Source organism: Rhinopithecus roxellana, chromosome 12, assembly GCF_007565055.1.
Source record: "Rhinopithecus roxellana isolate Shanxi Qingling chromosome 12, ASM756505v1, whole genome shotgun sequence".
NCBI lineage: Eukaryota > Metazoa > Chordata > Mammalia > Primates > Cercopithecidae > Rhinopithecus > Rhinopithecus roxellana.
In genome coordinates, this window is record NC_044560.1 from 8,146,238 (window position 1) to 8,165,551 (window position 19,314).

Genomic DNA, 19,314 nt, shown 5'->3' on the forward strand with positions numbered 1-19,314 from the left:
GCTGCCTCAGGCCAGACACTTGCTCTGGAACTAGCAAGAAAGGCTATGAAAAAGCTGAGGGATCTTGGGCAGAGGGATGCAGGGTAGGTGTGCAAGATGCCGCCCCTGGGACACAGGGTACTGACGTGTTCAGGACGTAAAGCACAGTGTGAATGATGTACGGGATCAGGTGGATGTTGCTCTCCCGGCCGCCCCCGCCAGTGTCTGCGCTGAACGACTGCTCCATGGCAAAGCGCAGGAAGAGTAGTTTGATGTCGTGGATGTTGAGCTGGTACGTGGGCTCCCGCTGGCCTGTGCATTCCTGGAGGTAAGTGTTGTGTCTAGAGGGGAAGCAGAACAAACAATGAAATGGAAGTGAGTTCCTGGTGAAAACGCAGTTTGGGAGACAGAGCCTCCTTCCAATACTCCCGGGCCTGACAGCTGCAAAGGTTTGGAAATGGAGACAGGAACAGAAGGGAAAGCTGAGGCCAAGGCTGGGGCCCGCAGGATGACAAGGCCACAGGACATTTTCATTTCTGCAGTGACTGAATGTGACACTCTCCAAGTTTTGATGAGAGCCCACCACTCCTGGGGGCCCATTTCTTAATGGACCAATGTTGTAGGACATACCGTGGCTGCAAGTGAAGTACACTTTGGAGGAAGAAATGTAGAACTCATCCATTCTGACTGACAAAGTGATCTGTCCAGAAGAATGAGCTCTTCAATCTCCAAACAAAGGCATTTTTTTTTCCCCTAGTCAATACACGTTCCCATCCATCTGGGCTGTGCCTCTTAGTAATTGGGTGACCTTGAGCAAGTTGCTCAAACTCTGCATCTCATCTGTACAATGTATACAAGAATACATGCCTGGCCGGGCGCGGGGGCTCATACTTGTAATCACAGCACTTTGAGAGGCCAAGGCAGGTGGATCACCTGAGGTCAGGAGTTCGAGACCAGCCTGGCCAACATGGTAACACCCTGTCTCTACTAAAAACACAAAAATTAGCTGGGTGTGGTGCCAGGCACCTGTAATTCCAGCTACTTGGGAGGCTGAGGCAGGAGAATCATTTTAACCTGGGAGGCGGAGGCTGCAGTGAGCCGAGATCACGCCATTGCACTCCAGCCTCGGTGATAAGAGCAAAACTCTGTCTCAAAACAAAAGAATACAGGTTAAGCATTTCAACATGCTGCCCGCTATCACTGTCAGCTGCCTGTTTTTTTGACAGGCATGGTTTTATCCCTGAGCTTTAAAACAGGACTTGGGGTGGGGCACCACTCCACAAGGCATCAGCAAGACATGAGGACCTCACAGATGCTTTAGCTATTCTTATCTGAGTTTTCAGGACCAGGGAGGCCTCCTAAGGAGCCCAACATCCCCTCTGCCACTAAGCCTCTTTCATTATTTAAACCTCAGAGCCACATGCTGTAGAAGTGAACTCAGAAATTCTGGCCTCAAGGACCAAGTCAGGGTCCCACATCTTATGTCGTAAGATCAGCAAAGGCGTAGTGAAGACCCAGAAATTTCATCTGGTGCCCAGTAAGCTGAGGGTGCTGGTTCCTCCCACCCTGTGGCAGGCTATGTCAGGTCACCCCTTGAGTAAGCTTCCATCCCCCACCCTGTCTGCTCTGGACAGTTCCCCAGTCACCAGACAGACATACATGGATTCCCAAGGAAGTTAACAGGAAATGGTGTCACCAAGGATTGGGTTGATAGCAGGTCTTGTCCCATCCCCTGCAAATCCCCTCCATCCCACCATGAAACATACTCAATACTCACCTTGCCAAGCAAGTGGCAAAAGCTGATTCAGGGACGTGAGGCCCCCAGACTGGAAGGAGCCCATTGCACTTGGTGTTGGCATTCTGCAGGGCGGCACTTTCCCACTCTTCTCGGCCTCGAGCCAACCTGGATAGGGAGGACAGCAGGGACAAGCGACTGCTAGAATTAAGGTGGCAACCAGGCACCTGGGCAGGGGTGGGGGTGGGGGCGTGCCAACACTAAGAAGTCAGTCAGCCCAGGCTCCTGACCCTGCGAAGAGAATTTGCCATTTGTAGCCTCAATGCGGTACATGCTGGCTTTGCTGACTCAGGTAGGCAGGGCTGCTCTCACCAGCCTTTGGCCCAGGCCAAAGCATATTTTCCTATCATTCAAGTAACTGCTTGGGGACCTATATGGTGTCAGGCAGAACACCCTACTCCCCAGACCCTAAGGAGCAGATTTAAAACCACGAGGATGGCAGTCCCACCCACTCCAGGCCCATAGGCAGGCCTACTGAAGGAGCCTTCCCGCAAGAGCCAGGGCCTACCTGACAGCAGCCAGGTGGCAGTCGTAGTGCACAATGTTGAAGTGGGACACGGTGCTGTAGCCCTGCTGTTTCCGGGGCTTATTCTCCATCTCCTCCAAGGCTACCCGCTTCGTGAAGGTATAAATGCCCAGGACCTTCGTGGGCTGCAAAGATGGCAACATAAGGAGAGGAGAGGAGAAACTCCAAGTCAGGCTCAGGGGAAGCAGAGCAGAGGGGAACTGTCGCCCTTCTTGGACAATGCCTTGGGGTTCATGTTGCTCTCACTAGGGAAGTTCAGAAGAGCAGATGAGGCCAGTTCCTCAGTCTGTTGGTGAAGCACTTGGCTGGGCGCAGCCCTAGTGAAATGAGGATTATGGGAGCAACCAGTAAGAAGGGGATGCGGTGCAGATGTAGAGGCAGACACATTAGCAAGCCTCGGCCATCTTTCTTTACTTTGTGCTTCATCTGTCTGAAAATGCAGAAGTGACTTCTCGATATTCCCTTGCTTTTCAAAACCTGCCAGGTAGCTCTGAGGAACCTGCATTATACAGAACTAACAAGCCCTGTGGCTCAGGCACCTGCCCTTCCACAGCCTGTGTTCTGAGCAGTAAGTTCAAGCTGGAGAGAAGAGGCCACCTTTGAGCCTTCAGGAGAGCCAGCAGGTCACTGGCTGCTCTGCTCCTTTCAGGTGGAATCTAGTTTGGATAAGCCAAGAAAGTTCTGATTTTCTCCCCAGTTATTCTGAATGGAGGCAGCATGGTGTGTTTTAAAAAGCCCAGGTCTGGAGTCTGAGAAGCCTAGGCTGGAATTCTGGCTCTGCCATGTGACCTTTGTTTGCTTAACCACAAGTTGAGACTTTTTACAGGTTTAAGTAAAATTATCCAGTTTACACAAAGCTCTGAGCATGAGGCCTCACATACAGGAAGAATCGGATCAGTAGCATTTGTCATGATGACGATGATAAAGATAACAAAGTCTAAAGTTCGGATGAGTTTGCCTTCCTGCCTCTAAAGAGGACAGCTGGTCCTTTTGTTAATCTCCTAAGATGCAGGCCTTGACCTTGCCTAGCTCAGAACAAAATGGCCTGGAGAGGAGGGGGACGCTACCTAGAACAAGGGGCCAGGCTGGGCCCTCAGGACCGACCGCAGCCCAGCAGCTGTACCTGGAACTTATATCCCTCCCTGCAGATGCAGCACGTGAGGCCGGGCTCCTCGATCAGCTCTTCCATCTGCTTCAGGAGTGCCGTCTTGGTCACGACCTGGCCCTTTTCATTTGTCTGTAGGGGAACCCCAGCGGCATGTCAAGGGGGATTTCCATACACCCTCCCCCACCCTAGCTTGGGGATGCTCAGGAACAGAGCTAACCTTCTACCTCCACTAAAAGGACAGGTGCATGAGAAGAAAGCCCTTGAGCTCTCTTCCAAGGAGGATAAAGACCCAGGCCCTTCTGCTATTCTCTCTTCCTACAGGAGCCACTGGTGCAAAGGAAATCACCCAGCTGGAGCCCTGGCAAGGTCCCACCTGCCATCAGAAAAGCCCCCTTTCTTCATGCCAGCATATTTGTGCCAGCAATGCCAAGTCTCAGTTTTCAAGGGCTGTCGCACTGATTCAGTCACTGCTCCCACGTGAGCTTTTCAACTGCTGACCCTCAAGTCTGTGCTTTGGAGAAGGAGCTTGTAGGACTCTGCTTCCTCCAAGGTGGGACAGTTAGAAGAGCACAGAGCCCTTTGTGTCAACCACTTATTAGTGATGTGCCTTGGCCTATTTACTTCACTCTCAGTTTCAGTTACTTTATCTGGAAAATGGGTATAACAATATCTACCTCCTAGAACAACTTGAGGGCTTAAATAAGTCCTCAATAAACAATGGCTCTTATCACCGGTTTACTGTTTTGGTAAACTTCGTAAGTCACTTACTCCGAGTCTCATCTGTATGATAGAACAATAGTAGTCTCACCTCTGAGAGGGCCGACCACACCTAGTTCCTTCCTCCTCCTCTGTCCAGCCTTCTCTTTCCCCATGGCCAACCCCAGGGCTGTCCCATGGCCACCTCCTCACCAAAGTGTGGGCAGAAACATGGGGACTCTGGGAGGTAGCTTTACCGTCATGCCCAGGGTGCCCAGGGCCTTCTGCCTCATCGCCATGGCCATGCGCTTCTTCTCTGCCCGGGTCTCCCTGCGGGCTGCGTCAATCTTCTTGTTTACATCAGGGTGTTCCCGCAGGGCTTCCAGCAGGTTCTCTGCCAGGGTCCCAATGCCCTCATCACTGGACACCTGCTCCAGCTTATGTAGGTTCGGGATGGAGTCAGTTCCAATCAGAACCTGCCAATAAGAGACCAGAGAGACTCATGCCTCCAATTACGTAGACAAACCTTCTTCCCGGGAGCTTAAAGGTTTAGAAACTCAACCACTGTGCACGATCTCATGTCACCTGCTCAACTACAATCAGGTCCTTTGATTCCACACTTTGACAGACAGACAAATGGAAGAGGGTTTGGCTCTGCCACTGCCTCTGACCAGTTCCTATGCTCTAAGCTCAGTATTTCCATCTATAAAATGGGGATAATGCAAGAGTTGCTGTGATGACTGAAAACTAGATAACATATGCAAAGCATCCATCACAGAGGATGTGGAAAGGGGTCAGGAGAAGATTCCCTTATTCTGGTAAGACAAGCAGCAGCACCTGACGAGTCCTAAGTGGTGAACTCACCAGCCAGAGCAGGCGCTGGACGTTCTCATAAGGACCTGCCTAAGTTCTCCACCTGGGAGCCCCTGGGTCCACCAAACCTAGGAGCACAGTTTTCTCAGGCTAGGGATACTAGAGGTGCAATGACTACAAGCAGGTATGGACATTAAAAACTTAAACCACAAAAAAGATATTAACAAGAAACCTCTGTGCCTGAAAAAGCTGGAAGTCACTACATACAGGGCCACGTAATAAACAGGCGTGGAGAACATCAGAAGGCTCAAGGCAGGTGTAGTTGGAAAAAGCGCTCCAGGTGAGCTCACTGAGAAATGTCACCACATCCCTGAAATCCTCACCACCCTGTCACAAGCGACTTGACAGCAATTACTACATATCAGACAATAGGCTGAAAACAACACAGCCAGTAGATCACTCAGCAGCTCATAAATCGGTTCTCACAGTAAGTCTGCTTCCAATTTGTGTCTCAGCAAAATTACCTATTCCCTCATGTCTCATGCTCCTAAATGCTAAGCCCATATTTCATCTCGTACTGAGCTTTTCCAGATTTCCCAAACTCAACATTCTGGCTGTTTACTGTGTGTGCATGCTTACACATGTGTTTTTGGTGCTGGGAAAACAAAGACCTTGCCCTCATTTAACTTACATTCTAGTTATTAATAGGACAGACCATACATTCATAGCATAGTCTAATGAACTCTCCTCCACCTTACTTGCAAACCTCTGATCTTCTCCATCTCAGTGGCACCACCATTCACCTCATCACTCAGTCCAGAAACTGAGCAGGGTTCTTTTTTTTTTTGAGACGGAGTCTCACTCTGTCACCCAGGCTGGAGTGCAGTGGCACAATCTCGGCTCACCGCAAGCTCCGCCTCCCGGGTTCACGCCATTCTCCTGCCTCAGCCTCCTGAGTAGCTGGGACTACAGGCACCACCAACACGCCCAGCTAATCTTTGTATTTTTAATAGAGATGGGGTTTCACCATGTTAGGCAGGATGGTCTCGATCTCCGAGCAGGGTTCTTGATTCATCCAGCTTCTTCACTTCTCATGTTCAGTCACTCTCCAAATCCCATTTATTCTTCCTCCCAGCTCAATCTCTGTTGAATCTATCCATGAGCTAGTTCAGGCCACCATTTCTTTCACTTCAATTACAATACAAGCCTGTCAACTGTTCTTCCTACCTCCAATCTGACCGCCTTTGAATTCAGTCTCTAAAATACGGCCGGGGCACTGCCCTCAAGAGAAAACCCATACTCCTCTTCCGGGAGAAAGAACACACCTTGCCCCTGCTCGGGTCTCCATCCGCAGCTCTCACCATGCCTCACCTCCCACTGCAGCTGCTTTCAATTCTTGGAAGGCTTTAAGCTCTCTTTGGCCTCTGAGCCTTTGTAGGTGCCATGCCCTCTACTTAACACTCCTCTTTCCTTAGGCCCCAGCCCCTTCCACACTGCATCTATCTCACTGTTTAGTTATTACTCTGTATTTGGCTGTATCTTCCACCAGACAGTAAGCTCCCAACAGGCACAGACGGTGACTGTCTCCTCAGTCTAACACAGGACCAGCTACACAATATGTGTTGAAAGAAAAATGAATGGCCATAGCATAAATGCCAAGTATCTAACTAGATAAAGCCTTACTCTAAAGAAAGTAATTTAATTTGGTAACTAAGAATAAGCCTGGAAGGCCAGGTACAATGGCTCGCGCCTGTAATCCCAGCACTTTGGGAGGCTGAGGCGAGTGGATCACCTGAGGTCAGGAGTTGGAGACTAGCCTGGCCAACATGGTGAAACCCCATCTCTACTAAAAATACAAAAAATTGGCCAGGTATGGTGGCAGGTGCCTGTAGTCCTAGCTACTGGGGAGGCTGAGACAGGAGAATCGCTTGAACCCGGGAGGCAGAGGTTGCAGTGAGCCAAGATCGTGCCACTGCACTCCAGCCTGGGTGACAACAGCAAAACTCCATCTCAAGAAAAAAAAAAAAGAAGAAGAAGAAGAAGAATAAGCCTGGAAATCTGCTGACTTTGAGTTCCAAACTCATTGTGTTGCCTTTGGCAAAATCACAACTGTGTTCCTCGATTTATCCATATACAAAATAGAGATGTTACAAGGATATGGAAAACAATACATGTGGAATTCCTATGCAGGAAAAAGTATCTCCACAAATATATACTAATTATGACTCCACTGAGTCGAACAAAAGTTTAGAAAAGGAATTTCAGTGAGACACAGTGAAGAAACTTTCCTGTACTCAAGTTGCCATGTTTTTGGAATGAGTTACCAGAACAGATTACCAAATGAGACAGTGGAACTATTTTCAATGCAGAACACCACAAATAGAAAAAAATGCAATGCTGAGGACTCTCAAAAGTCAACATTAAAAAACAAACAATCCAGTTAGAAATTGGGCAGAAGACATGAACAGACATCTCACTGAAGATAAACAGGGCACATGAAAAGACATTCAACATCATGAACCACTAGGAAAACATGGAACCAGACAGAATCACTGCACATCTACCAAACAGCTCAAACTAAAAATAGTCACCAAATGCTGGCTAAGATGCAGAGAAACTGGAGCAGCCATACATTTTCAGGGAAATGTAAAATGCTGTAGCTACTCTAGAGAACAGTTTGGCAGCTTCTTATAAACAAAATACTTAACTACTATACAACCCAGTAACTGCACTCTTCGGCATTTATCCTAGAAAAATGAAAACTTATATTCACACAAAAACCTGCACACAAGTGTTCATGGCAGCTTTATAAATAACAGCCAAAAACTGGCAACAATTCAGGTGTCCTTTAATGGGTGAACAGTTAAACAAACCTGGATGAACCTCCAGAAAATCATGCTGAGAAAAAAAAGAAGACAATCCTAAAAGGTTACATACTGTACAACTGCATTTCTACAACATTCTTGAAATTACAAAGTTACAGAAATGAAGAACAGATTGGTGGGTGCCAGGGACTTGTGGCAGGGGAGTCGGGGAAGACGGATGTGGCTACGAAAGGCCAGCAAGAGGGACCCTTGTGCTGATGAACTGCCCTGCGTCCTGACGGCACTGATGTCTACATCCTGATTGTGGTGTGTGTTCCGGTTCCACATGTTACCACTGGGGGAGAGTGGGAAAAGGACCCATACAATTTCTCTGTATTGTTTCTTAACAACTGCATGTGAATTTATAATAATCTCCAAATTAAAACTTCAATTTAAAAAAAAACCCAGCCCTGGCCATCTATCCAGGGCATCAGGATAGGATTTGTGAAAGGTTAACGCTCAGCCCTGTGGGGAGAAATCAGGAATGATCTGCGGAGTGGAATGGGTGGGCCTAAGAACAAGGTGTTCAGCTGCTTGAGGCAGAGAAAATAGAGGTGATGGTAATATAAGTGTCCTAGTGACTGTGGCCAGACACTCAAGTGTTTTACTGTCTGGTCAGCCAATCCCTCACAGTTCAACAGCTGCACAGCTGACCCATTGGACAGTGAAGCCCCACTTAAGAATGAGTAAATCACAAATACAACTTACTTGTCTCAGCACACAGAGAGATAAAGCAGATGACTTCTGAGGCTCACTTCTACTCTAGAAGTTTCATATATTAGTGTAAGTCATGTCTCAAGGTGAACTAGGGTGGTTATACTTGCACACCTGTACCCTCACACTGCCTGTCCTGGCTACCCACCTGGGTGGCAGGGTGCTGCATGGCCAGGCCCCGAAGCAGCCTCAGGATAAACGGCAAGGCTGGGCGAGACAAAAACTTTTTCCAGATGTCAGCATCCAAACTGCAAAGCAAAGGAAGCCTTATCAGCAGGTCAGGGAAGCAAAGGCTACCTAGAAACCAGTTGACGACTCTGGCTTGTTTAAACCCCCAGAGAGTGTTTAATCGTGACCCTCTCCGAGTGTCATGAAGAATCACACAGAACCACCCAGCTCAGCTGAAGAGCCAGAAAGAAGTGAGTACTCTAAGTAGAAACCAAAAAGTTGCCATCCTTTTCCCGTTAGCCCCAAGGACTCTGCAGTGGTTGAATGGTCACCCACATAGTTTCCAGAAGGGGTTGGTAGGCCTCAAGGAGGGCAAGGAGCATACGTGAAGCTTTACACCAAGATGCTGATGGAGAAGGAAAAGGAAAGGGCAAAGGGGAGGCAAAGCAGCCCTGCTGCAGGAGGGCTTCATACTTCTTGGCGCTAGGGATGTGCTTTTTCATGTAGTCAAGTGCATTCTGGGTGATCCCCTTCTGGAGAATCAGATCCTTCAGCTGGTGCCCATTGCTATTGTTCTTGATGCCAGCAGCTATTTTACAGAAGCAGTCCAGGAAGACTTTATCATCGCCACTGTGATCTTCATCATACCTAGGAGAAAAGAACAAAGAGTTTGAGGGTATGAAAGGCAGGACAAAACCCAATCATGTCACCCTCTTGGTTAACAACTGTCAACAGCCTAGAGAAGATCAAGGCTACGTTCCCTAATGTGACACAAAGACCTATCTGCCCTGGCTCCTGCGACTCTCCCTGTTACCTGCTATATCTCCCACACTCACAGCTTTCTCTTGCACTCACATAGACGCACACGTGGCTCCATCTCATCATATTCCTATCTCACCAACCACTTTGCCTTCTCTGCCTAGCCAATTGCTACTCTAATATAGTATTAACTATTCACTTCCCAACTAGACTGAGCTCCTTAAAAGCCAGAACAAGGACACAAAAATCTAATAGAAATTCAGGGGATTCTTCCTCATCTCACAGACCTAGTTCAGGGTTTTAGTGGAGACTCTCACTTCACTATATGAAATCCAAGTAACATACTTATCGAAGTTGCAGTACGGTTTGAATCGCTCCACCAAGATCTGCATTTTCTCCACCTCTCCAAAGGAAAGGTACGGGATGATGCGAAGCAGGCCCTGGAGCACACTGGGGTTGGAGCGAACAAAGGTGCTGTTGATCTGGTCCAAGAGCATCACCAGCTGATCCTTGTCACCTGTCAGGAGGAGGTTGCCCTGCAACAGAAAAGAGGGTGGACATGCCATTAATCCAGTCAGGACTGTGGCTGCAGCCAACATCTGAGCCCTAAAAGTCAGCATTTCCATCAGAGTCATCAGGAATACCCCTAGAAGAACTGTGTCTCGGCACTTCTTGGGGAATAACAAACAGTTTCACTTGAGAAATTCGTTCCTAAATTTCCGAGACAGGCCTGTTAATAGTCTCAGGTGGTCAAAATATACCAATACAATTTTCCCTTCCTATAAGAGAATGCAGGCTGCTGGACATTCACATTTAGCTCTAGCCAAATCATTAGCACCAATAAGAATGGAGGAAAATACAGGTATAATAGGTGGAGAGAAATTCTGGGAGTTGGAAACCCGGGTTCTAGGCCTGATTCCACCAGTAACCAACTATGTACCACAGCTGAGGAAATGCCAAGTCCAGGGAAATGAAGTGGGCTGTTCAATTCCTCAATTATGAAATGAAAGGTTGGACTAAAGCCCCTGCCTATCAACGGGGACATGCCACGATTCCATTAATGAGCAGCTTTCGAGTAAAAGACTATCCTTAGCAATTGTGCTTGCTCTGAATCCAAAGATTTCACATTTTAATACAATTATGTCATCATTAGTTGAGTCCTGACATTCCAAAGCTTAAGCAGGATCCGCCATCCTCAAGTAGGCTAAGCCAGACACTAACAGGCCTGTTGTGGGCAATGAGACAGTGCAGGCTCTCAGTGCCTGCAGATGGAGGGGCTGGGCCTCACTCACCTTGTCCTCACTCAGGGGCTCAGCATTGGACTCATCTAGAATGATCTCCATGATGCTAAGCACCTGCTCAGCCACAGCTGCGCCCCCACTGTCCTTGCTTTCTTGTTCAGCTACAAGGGCCTGTAGGAGAAGGAGACCCAGTCACTCCCAGAATAAGACCACAGCCACTTACCACTGATAACTGCTCTCAAGGATGCCCTCATGGCCTTATTCCCCAGAAACCATGTGTGTATGACCATGTATATGAATGTGCGTGTATATGCATCTTCTGAGAGGGAGACAAGCATGTGAGCTTTTGATGGCAGGGAAAACAGGAAGTTCCAGATCTCTTTCTTTGTTGCCCCAAGGAGAGGGGCACTTCTTTCCCATTGGTGTGTAGTCCAGACTGCTTAAGGGACTGCCTTCCTCTTATCTCTGATCTGAACTCAGGAAAGGAGCGAGGCAGCTCTTGGGTGCCATGGCAGCAGCATGGGGGCAGGGGGTGAGCCAGCCAGAGGAGAAGGGCAGCTGAATGACCCAAGCCTCTGCACCAGTCAGTCAGAGAGATGAAGGGCTTGAAGAGGCCGTGAGTCCATTTCATCTGAGCCCAGAACTGAGATGTCTTTCGCACCCAGACTTCCAAGGCCCACACTTCTTCACCTGCAGCCCATGCTCCTTACCAGGTTTAGGGTCCCCAGCATGACGTTCAAGGTGTTCATTTCCAGTTTGACCAGTTGCTGCCGGTTGACTTTCACCTTCACACAGTAACTGAACAATTTCAGTAGCACCTGACAAGAAAAGCCAGTCAAAACCCATGAGGCCACATGAGAGTGTAGGACGTGGGGGCCAGTAGGAAAGGGATGTCTAAGCAGGGTCTACACCATCAGCAGGGGCTTCTCCTGAAATGAAGAGGACAGGAGGGAGAAGTGGCCCCTCAGGGGACACAGTGAGATGGCTGCGCTCTCACATTAGGCTGGTATTCTAAATAGCAGCTGTTTCCAAAGATAGCTCCATTGGCTGGATATATCTCTACCATCTCTAATACAACAGCAGTGACACCAGTTCCTAATGGAAGAGGTGATGTTCTGTTTGTTGTCTTGGGGGAAATCCCAGCAACAATCCAGACCCTAAATTAAGAGTAAAGAGAATGATCCCAAAGCTCATGGCCTGTGAGAGCTCAGAACCACACAGGTCATTTAAAACAAAGGCACAATAATAACAATACTATATATTCTCATAAACCCTGGGGGAGTGGGGGGGTTAGTGAAAATAACAGTATAATATTTGTGGTGCCTCTCTGGAATGCTCTAATCCTTGCTAAGGAGATTAGTTGGATGAATACCCAAATAAAACCCTATAATGCAAGAAAGAAATGAGTTACATTATAAAATCCATTTTAAAAACAACCACTATGATAATGGTTAACACAAGTGCAGTTATTTGGGGAAAGACGGTCAGATGCTGGCTCTATAAAGAGGTATCGGAGAAGGGAAGTGGGCCAGCAGGACGGGAAGAGGCATGCCTAAGAATGTAGTGCTAACTGCCAAGTCCTTCACTGGCTCGCACTGCTCCATGGCACCACGCTGCCCTCTAGGGTAAAATGACACAGTGGCCATAGCTTCTTTCCACAGGGGCCTCTCCCAGTGCAGAAAGGCTGGCCCCCACACCTTGCTGCTCCCAACTCACTGTTAGAAGGTGGCGTCCCTGCTTGAAATCTCTGATCCCTGCGAGTCTGTTAAGCATGCATTCCAGGCCCCCACACTGGGCCATCACACCAGCCATTTTATACACTTCTTCTTCATCTTCTTCTTCATCTAGGGGAGAACGGAAGCCAAGCAACAATGGAGGGTAAGGTGATGATGGGAATAAAATAGGCCAGGATAAAACAGCCCTCTTCCTGGCTGATGGCTGCCAGACCTTTTCCGTATCTCCAATAAAGATACAGCCAATAAAAGGGGTCAATGATGGATGATATTGAACTATCCCACTCTCAGTAGGAGCTTTTTCAAAGTTTCAAGTCAATTAAAATTGCTTACTCAAATGTCAAAGTATGAGCACCAATACCATCAATGGAGTGAGGGGGGAAGAGGGAGTTAAAAATCAATCTGAACTCCAGTTCACTGTTAATTGCATTTTCCTCTAGAAGTTTGCTGGTGTTTTTTTTTTTTTTTTTTTTTTTTGAACCCTCAGTGGTACCTGCATCATGCCACAGACACCTCTATTTTTCCTCAATTGAAGAAACAATCTCCCCACAGTTCTGATGTAGAGGTACAAGAGAGAAGCTCCTGAGAATGCCCCTAAGTCCCAGGGCATGAGCCGCTCATGAGTCCCGAGCCTCAGATCCCATGTGCAGCGCCGTCTGTGATCTACCTGTGGTAGAGTCCAGGGACTCAATGAACTCCTCCGTGGCATCGCCCAGCAGCCCCCGCATACGATAAACAATCCTCATGGGCTCTCCCTGAGCAGAGAAAGTGGAGAAAGGTACTTAGAAACAGGCCCAGACAAATGCAAAGGACTCCATACTTGGTCCTGCTTAAAGCCCCAGCAATGTGGAGAGCCTCTATTTTTCTACAAGGTCTCAACCACAGCATCTAGAATCCAAATGCACAGCAATTCACTTAGGGGAAAGAATGCTAATTTTATTTTGTGTCTACTAGAAGCTAGGCATTGTATGAAACATTTTAAAGACACTATCTCCTTCCACTTCATTAGAACACTATGTAATAATTTAACAAATATTTATTGAATGTTTTACTCTGTTCCAGGTCCTATGCTAATTAAGTACTTTATATGATCCTTTTACAAAAGGTTACACAGCTCGTTCAAGGTTACCAAGCTATAAGCGGAGGTCTAATTCTAAGCTTGGACCTTCCTCAGGAGTAGAAACTCTCTCCTATCAATAGGGACTACTACCCAGGACAAGAAAGGCCATTTAAATCAAAGAGCTTTGACTCAAGCCTCGGGAATCAAAACAGGAAAAGAGAGTACATCAATCTTTGCCTATAGAGATTCGGACGTCTTCATATAACCATACAAGGAGGGGGTTCATCCACAATTCTTTAAGCTAAACCCACAATCTGATAGGAATAAGAATCAAGTCTTTTATAAATGACAAAATTACAGCAACTTCACTAAATTGGAGGATCAGGAAAGTTCACTATATTTCTGGCACTGAGCACATATATTAATATTATTCTCATCTTGCAGACTAGAAATTGGAGCTCAAAGTGACCCTCGATGAAATCCATTGGGGGATTTGGCAGCACACTGATTCAAGCAGCCTGCCTCCAAGTCTATGCTTAGCTTCAGGACAGGAAACCCTGGAGGAAGACAACCTGCCAGAAAGGCCAGTTGCAGAAGTGTTTCTGGCTACGGAAGCCCGAGAATTCCTCAGAGAGAGAACCACCACAGACACTGAACACAGAGCAGGTTCTAGTCAGTAGCTAAAGAGGTAGGCTGCTTCTCAGGGAAATGGAGGGAAGATAGAGAAGGGAAGCTGAAGTCCCAGAACAAAGGCTCTCACAAACTCTGGACTTTGCCAGAAAACGACTTCTAACTGGATTAAGCACATCAATGAGAGCCGCAAATGATTCTCAACTTCTATCTTGCTTCGCCATTCAAGGGAGATACCCTTGTGTAGTCTGTGGGTTCACTACCACCATTTACAAGAGTGCCCACAGAAGCTTGGTCTTAATTTTTTATGTGCATCAGGGATTAAATCCGTATTGTTCTGTTTTGAAGCTAAAATGTCTGTGACAAGATGTATTGGCTGGGACAGTTCTCTGCCTGTCCCTCGGCCAACAGTGCAACACCGACCCAACTGGCAGTAGACCAACAGTCAACAGTGACCAGGATTCCCAGCCCAGTGGGACAAAAGAAAGGAGAGAGGCGGAAATATGTAACAAATTAAAGACCAAAATGTACAAATAGTATACTACCCATTTAGTTTCTCAAACTCTACAGAAGTATTTGGGACCAAGTCTAGAAAAGTTTGCTGTGCATCTCAGCTACACTAGTTTGCTGTAATTAAGTTACTTACCTGATTCATGTACTAAAGACCTCTCCTCCCAATAGAAATAAGAGAAGGAAGAAATGGCAGTGGGAGAGAGAAATGGAGGGGAAGAAAAAGAAACAGGAAGACAGGAAAGGAAGGAATGGAGACTAAGAAAGGAGAGAAAGGTGAAGGGGACCATCTAATACGTCCGTAAGTGGACAAATAGCATCACTCATGATGACCAAAAGGCCCAGAGCGCTGGACTTCCTTCATTTCCCTTTTCTCCTCCTCAAGAACAACTGCCTGTTTGAGCCTCCATTCCCCAATTAGTAAAAGAGAAATGATGCTCCTTGACACAGCTACTGGAAAAATGTTCTACTAAGTGAGCAGGCCCATAAAAGCTGAGAACTAATCTCAGTTGAAAGGTGTCCATATTGAAGGGAACAAGACAGCAAGCATTTCCAGCACAGAGCCTCCTTCAACACCCCCTGGCTTTCAGTCCTTGGGGTTTGACAACTTGCAGAGCCCAGCAAAATGCTTTTGCTTTCCTGAAGATTCATGAAGGTCATTAAATGTCCTTCCATTAGTCAGATGCCTCCAAAGGAAAACAAGATGATTGGTTTTTCTCCACACAACCCCAAACAGGGAAAGTAAAGCCTTAGAGAGCTGCTACAAGCCAGGTAATTGATGACGAACAATGGCTCCTGCTGGTTCAAGTCTGCATAAGTCAAAAAAGTTAAACCACACCTCCAAACAAGAAAGCAGGCACATACCTCATTCGTGGTACACCAGACTTTCTTGTAAACTTCAGCCACAGGAAGGTCCAAACTAATGATTTTATTGTTCACTAGAAGCTGAACAGAAAAGCAGGTGAAACTGTTATTCCAAATAATTGTAAGACAAGTAAAATCTAAGAGCAAAGGGCATCTTATGGCAATGGTTCATAATTTATAACTTTTATACGTCGTGGACCTATCAACTCTCCCACTCTTAAAATATCCACATGTATGTAAAACACACAGAATTTTGTGCAAATTTCAGGGGCTGCAAACATCCCTAACCCACACATGGGCTCCAGCTTAGACACACCCACTGGGGACCTTCTCCTGCAAGTTCAGCACCAGAAAAGGCTTTTCACTATGTAAAAATGTCAGACCCTCAAGGGTCTGCCAGAAAGTAACTGACACAGGGATATAAACCTGCACAGCGGGTAAAACGCCAGTATTTAGGGGTTCAGTAACTCAGACTCACCAAGAAGGCTCTGCCAGAGGCAACAATAATAATAAATACCCACCACCACTACAACCAATAGTCACTAACAATATGCTTACTTCCTGCCAGGCACTGGGCAGAGCCCTTTACAGGTTGTTAACCTTAGCACTAGGTGAGGTAGAAAGGTGGGAATCATTAACCCCAACTTATAGAGCGGGGAAACTGAAGGCCACCTGCCCCAAGTTAATCAGCTACTAGGAAGAAGTACCTGGATTTGGTTAGACTAGGAAGAAGCCCCTAATCTTAAATGTGGGCAGCACTGTCCTATGGTCATTACCTCCATGCCACTGTCATCTTCCAGGAGAGCCACTAAGTCACAGTCCTGGCAAATCTTGTTCTTTATATCCCTCATCAGCGGCCCGATGCCTGGCTCATTGCTGCTATACGGGTTCCCAGGCATCCTGCCCTGTAAGAAGTCTTCTTGTTGGGGATCCTTCTCCAGGGTCACAAAGAACTCAGTGACTTCATTCTCCTCCTGGAGGACAGAGAGAAGGGTGGGTGCATCAGAATGGATGGCAGAGGTGGAGATTTATACTATGCTACCTTGTTCTATGGATGCTCAAAGTAAACACACCAAACTCAGCAAGCCCCCTAAACATTTAAAGATATAAAGGACAGGAAACTCAGAGGTACTTCCAAAATTCTAAACTAACTCAAGTAGTCTAAAATATCAAGCATCTCCCCTGAAACCCTAGGGTGAATTAGGAGATAAAGCCTAACAAAACAAGCAGACAAAGAGTGACATATGAGAGATATATTAATGAAATGGGGGAAGGGGTGCGAGGAGGGACTTTCCTTCCTCCTCCTGCCAGTCTCATGTGATGCTAACCAATTTGGGGCCAGAGGACTTTGTCACTGATGACCCTGAAGTCAAGAAAGGGGCTTCTCTATGGGACATGACACTCAGGTACACACCCCCAATGAGCTCTCATTGCTAGCTCTCATTTCATGATACTAGTGTTCATCCTTCTTCAATAGCAGGCAGGGTTCTCTGTATAATACTGGGCTTCCACACAGCTCAGGCTAGAGAAAAAAACACACGCTGCACATGTGCACAAAATACAGGGCAGCTAAAGAAGGAAGAGAGTAAAAATACCTTTATATTCTAGCTCAATACTGCTTCTTCCACAGCATGTTGGATTGATAAGCTATGGGATTTTGGTAATGGAGGTTAGACCTAGTTTTTAAAAAAAACATGATTCTTTACTTGAATCTAAGAAATAAGACCAAGGAAGGTCATTAAATGCCCCATCGTTAGCAAGAGGAAAATTATGAGGTTGCTTTTCTTTTATGCAGTGGATCTTCTTTCACTAAAGACTAAATGGCCCACAGCTGGTACAATTCCCCATAACTTTAATGAATCACCGACAGGCTTCATGGCAAAGTGGCCCGTGCTGACACTCAAGAGCCATGGGAAGCACCGCACTGCTTACAGGATAAATGATGCTGCAGAGCCTCTCGAAGATGAACACCGGGGTCCGGTAGTCATCCAGATTGTAGCGCTTGGCTGTCTCAATGCACACAGCCATGAAGGCCTTGGTTTCTGATTCTGTACCTGCCAGAAATCAAAGTGGCCAAGTTAGGAAAGAGCCTCTCCCATGGAAGCTGAAATGAGACTTCTACCTGAAGTACCATCACTGACAAATTATTTCTGCCTGGTCAGTCTTTAAATGCCCTACACGGCAATATCAATAGTTCAAATTGGAAATTTGATGCTGATTGATTTTATCCTCAGACCACATTCAGTTTGAAACCCATAACACCCAAGTCCACACACTTCATCATGGTTGGCTGTGTACATGTCTTGCTCTCTCTCAGGATATAACCTCCTCAAGGGGAGGGACTATGCCTTATTTAACTAGCATCTCCTTGCCCAAAACAGGCACTCAGAAAATGTCAAATAATCCTGTGTTCCAGTCAAATCAAAAGGAAGTTATAGTTTTTAGCTTCATTCTAAAAGATTAGGTAGAATGTCCCCTATAAGCAAAAAAAGACACCTTAAAGTAACATGAACATGAGAAAATACGGTCTTTAAAAAATAAGGTCTTGTGAGCACTTCGAGCTCACAAGTTGAAGACCAGCCTAGGCAATGTGGCAAAATGCCATCTCTACAAAAAATACAAAAATTAACTGGGCGTGGTGGCACATGCCTATAATCCCAGCTACTTAGGAGGCTGAGGTGGGAGGATGGTTTGAGCCCAGAAGGCAGAGGTTACAGTGAGCCACGATCACACCACTGTACCCCAGCCTGGGCGACAGAGTGAGACTTCAGCGGAGGGGAAAAAAAAAAAAAAAAAAAAAAGTCCCACTGTTGCATTCCTGGGTGGGTCTGAATTAAAAAAAAAAAAAAAAAACCACGGTAAAGGTCCCTGACAAAGTCACAAACCAGTTCAGTATGGCAGGATGAAAATGGCATCAGAAAGAGTTCCATTTCGGGCAATAAAGCAAACGAGGTTCCCTGACCTACTCCTCACTCTCCACCACTCAAAAACAATCTAAAGTGTTGAATAAAAATGTATCAGTGAACTGCCACACTAACACAGAACAGCCAAAAGCCAAAAACTAAGAGAAATCGGGAAGCCAGGGAGATAAGCAAAACATGAGTCAGTTTTTGCATTGAGCTTTGGTTTCCATTCCCTGCCCAGATTTGAGAGGTGGATAAAGCCCGGAATCCACTGAGGCAAAGAGTCTAGCAGAAAACCCCAACCCCATGCCCCACAAATACAAACATGATACCCCAAAAAGCTACACCCTTGGTGCAGAGATCAGCTATATACTTCCCCCAACCAAATAACTGAGGAAATTGACTTTTCTTAAACATCACCATCAAGTGGCAGGGAAAAATCTCCTCTGAAGACTTGTAATGAGCTGTCCCTTCATAGGGGTTTGTGGCTCAAACCTCTTACTACCTAGGAGGTCTGAAAATCCTGAGGCTCAGAACTGGGACAGCAGTGCCCTGCACTGCCTCAAAGAAGCAGTGCTTTATCTTCTCTGGAGAAACCCATCTTTGGCCCAGTCCTAAAGAATTTCCATAGATAAAGCTAAAAAATATGAGGTCACAGTCAAAACTCATAAAACACAACAAGACTTTAAGGTATCATGAGTAAGAGCCAAAATAACAAACTGCAGAATCAGGCCTGTAAATATCTCAAATTTTAGAATTATCAGACACAAATGTTTAATACGCTTATAGATCATATAAAGGAGGGAAATATGAATTTTTAAAAAAGAGACCTCAGACCTGTAATCCCAGTATTTTGGGAAGTCAAGGCGGGTGGATCATCTGAGACTGGGAGTTTGAGACCAGCCTGACCAACATAGAGAAACCCCATCTGTACTAAAAATACAAAATTAG

At 46.5% G+C, this 19,314-nt stretch overlaps 1 protein-coding gene across 5 annotated transcripts in view; it reads right to left on the minus strand.

The window, feature by feature from the left end:
* Window positions 1–19,314, minus strand: part of UBR4 (ubiquitin protein ligase E3 component n-recognin 4) — a 141,033-nt gene that overhangs the window by 12,878 nt on the left and 108,841 nt on the right. For all 5 annotated transcript variants that reach the window (XM_030912638.1, XM_030912639.1, XM_030912641.1 and 2 more), the window contains 15 exons: window positions 17,393–17,514; window positions 16,237–16,434; window positions 15,461–15,541; window positions 13,064–13,151; window positions 12,380–12,507; window positions 11,374–11,481; window positions 10,715–10,834; window positions 9,768–9,958; window positions 9,138–9,311; window positions 8,644–8,743; window positions 4,362–4,580; window positions 3,424–3,537; window positions 2,283–2,425; window positions 1,757–1,882; window positions 126–320 (listed from right to left, as the gene is read on the minus strand). In XM_030912638.1, coding sequence (XP_030768498.1) covers window positions 126–320; window positions 1,757–1,882; window positions 2,283–2,425; window positions 3,424–3,537; window positions 4,362–4,580; window positions 8,644–8,743; window positions 9,138–9,311; window positions 9,768–9,958; window positions 10,715–10,834; window positions 11,374–11,481; window positions 12,380–12,507; window positions 13,064–13,151; window positions 15,461–15,541; window positions 16,237–16,434; window positions 17,393–17,514 — 2,107 coding nt within the window. The remainder of the gene's footprint in view (window positions 1–125; window positions 321–1,756; window positions 1,883–2,282; window positions 2,426–3,423; window positions 3,538–4,361; window positions 4,581–8,643; window positions 8,744–9,137; window positions 9,312–9,767; window positions 9,959–10,714; window positions 10,835–11,373; window positions 11,482–12,379; window positions 12,508–13,063; window positions 13,152–15,460; window positions 15,542–16,236; window positions 16,435–17,392; window positions 17,515–19,314) is intronic.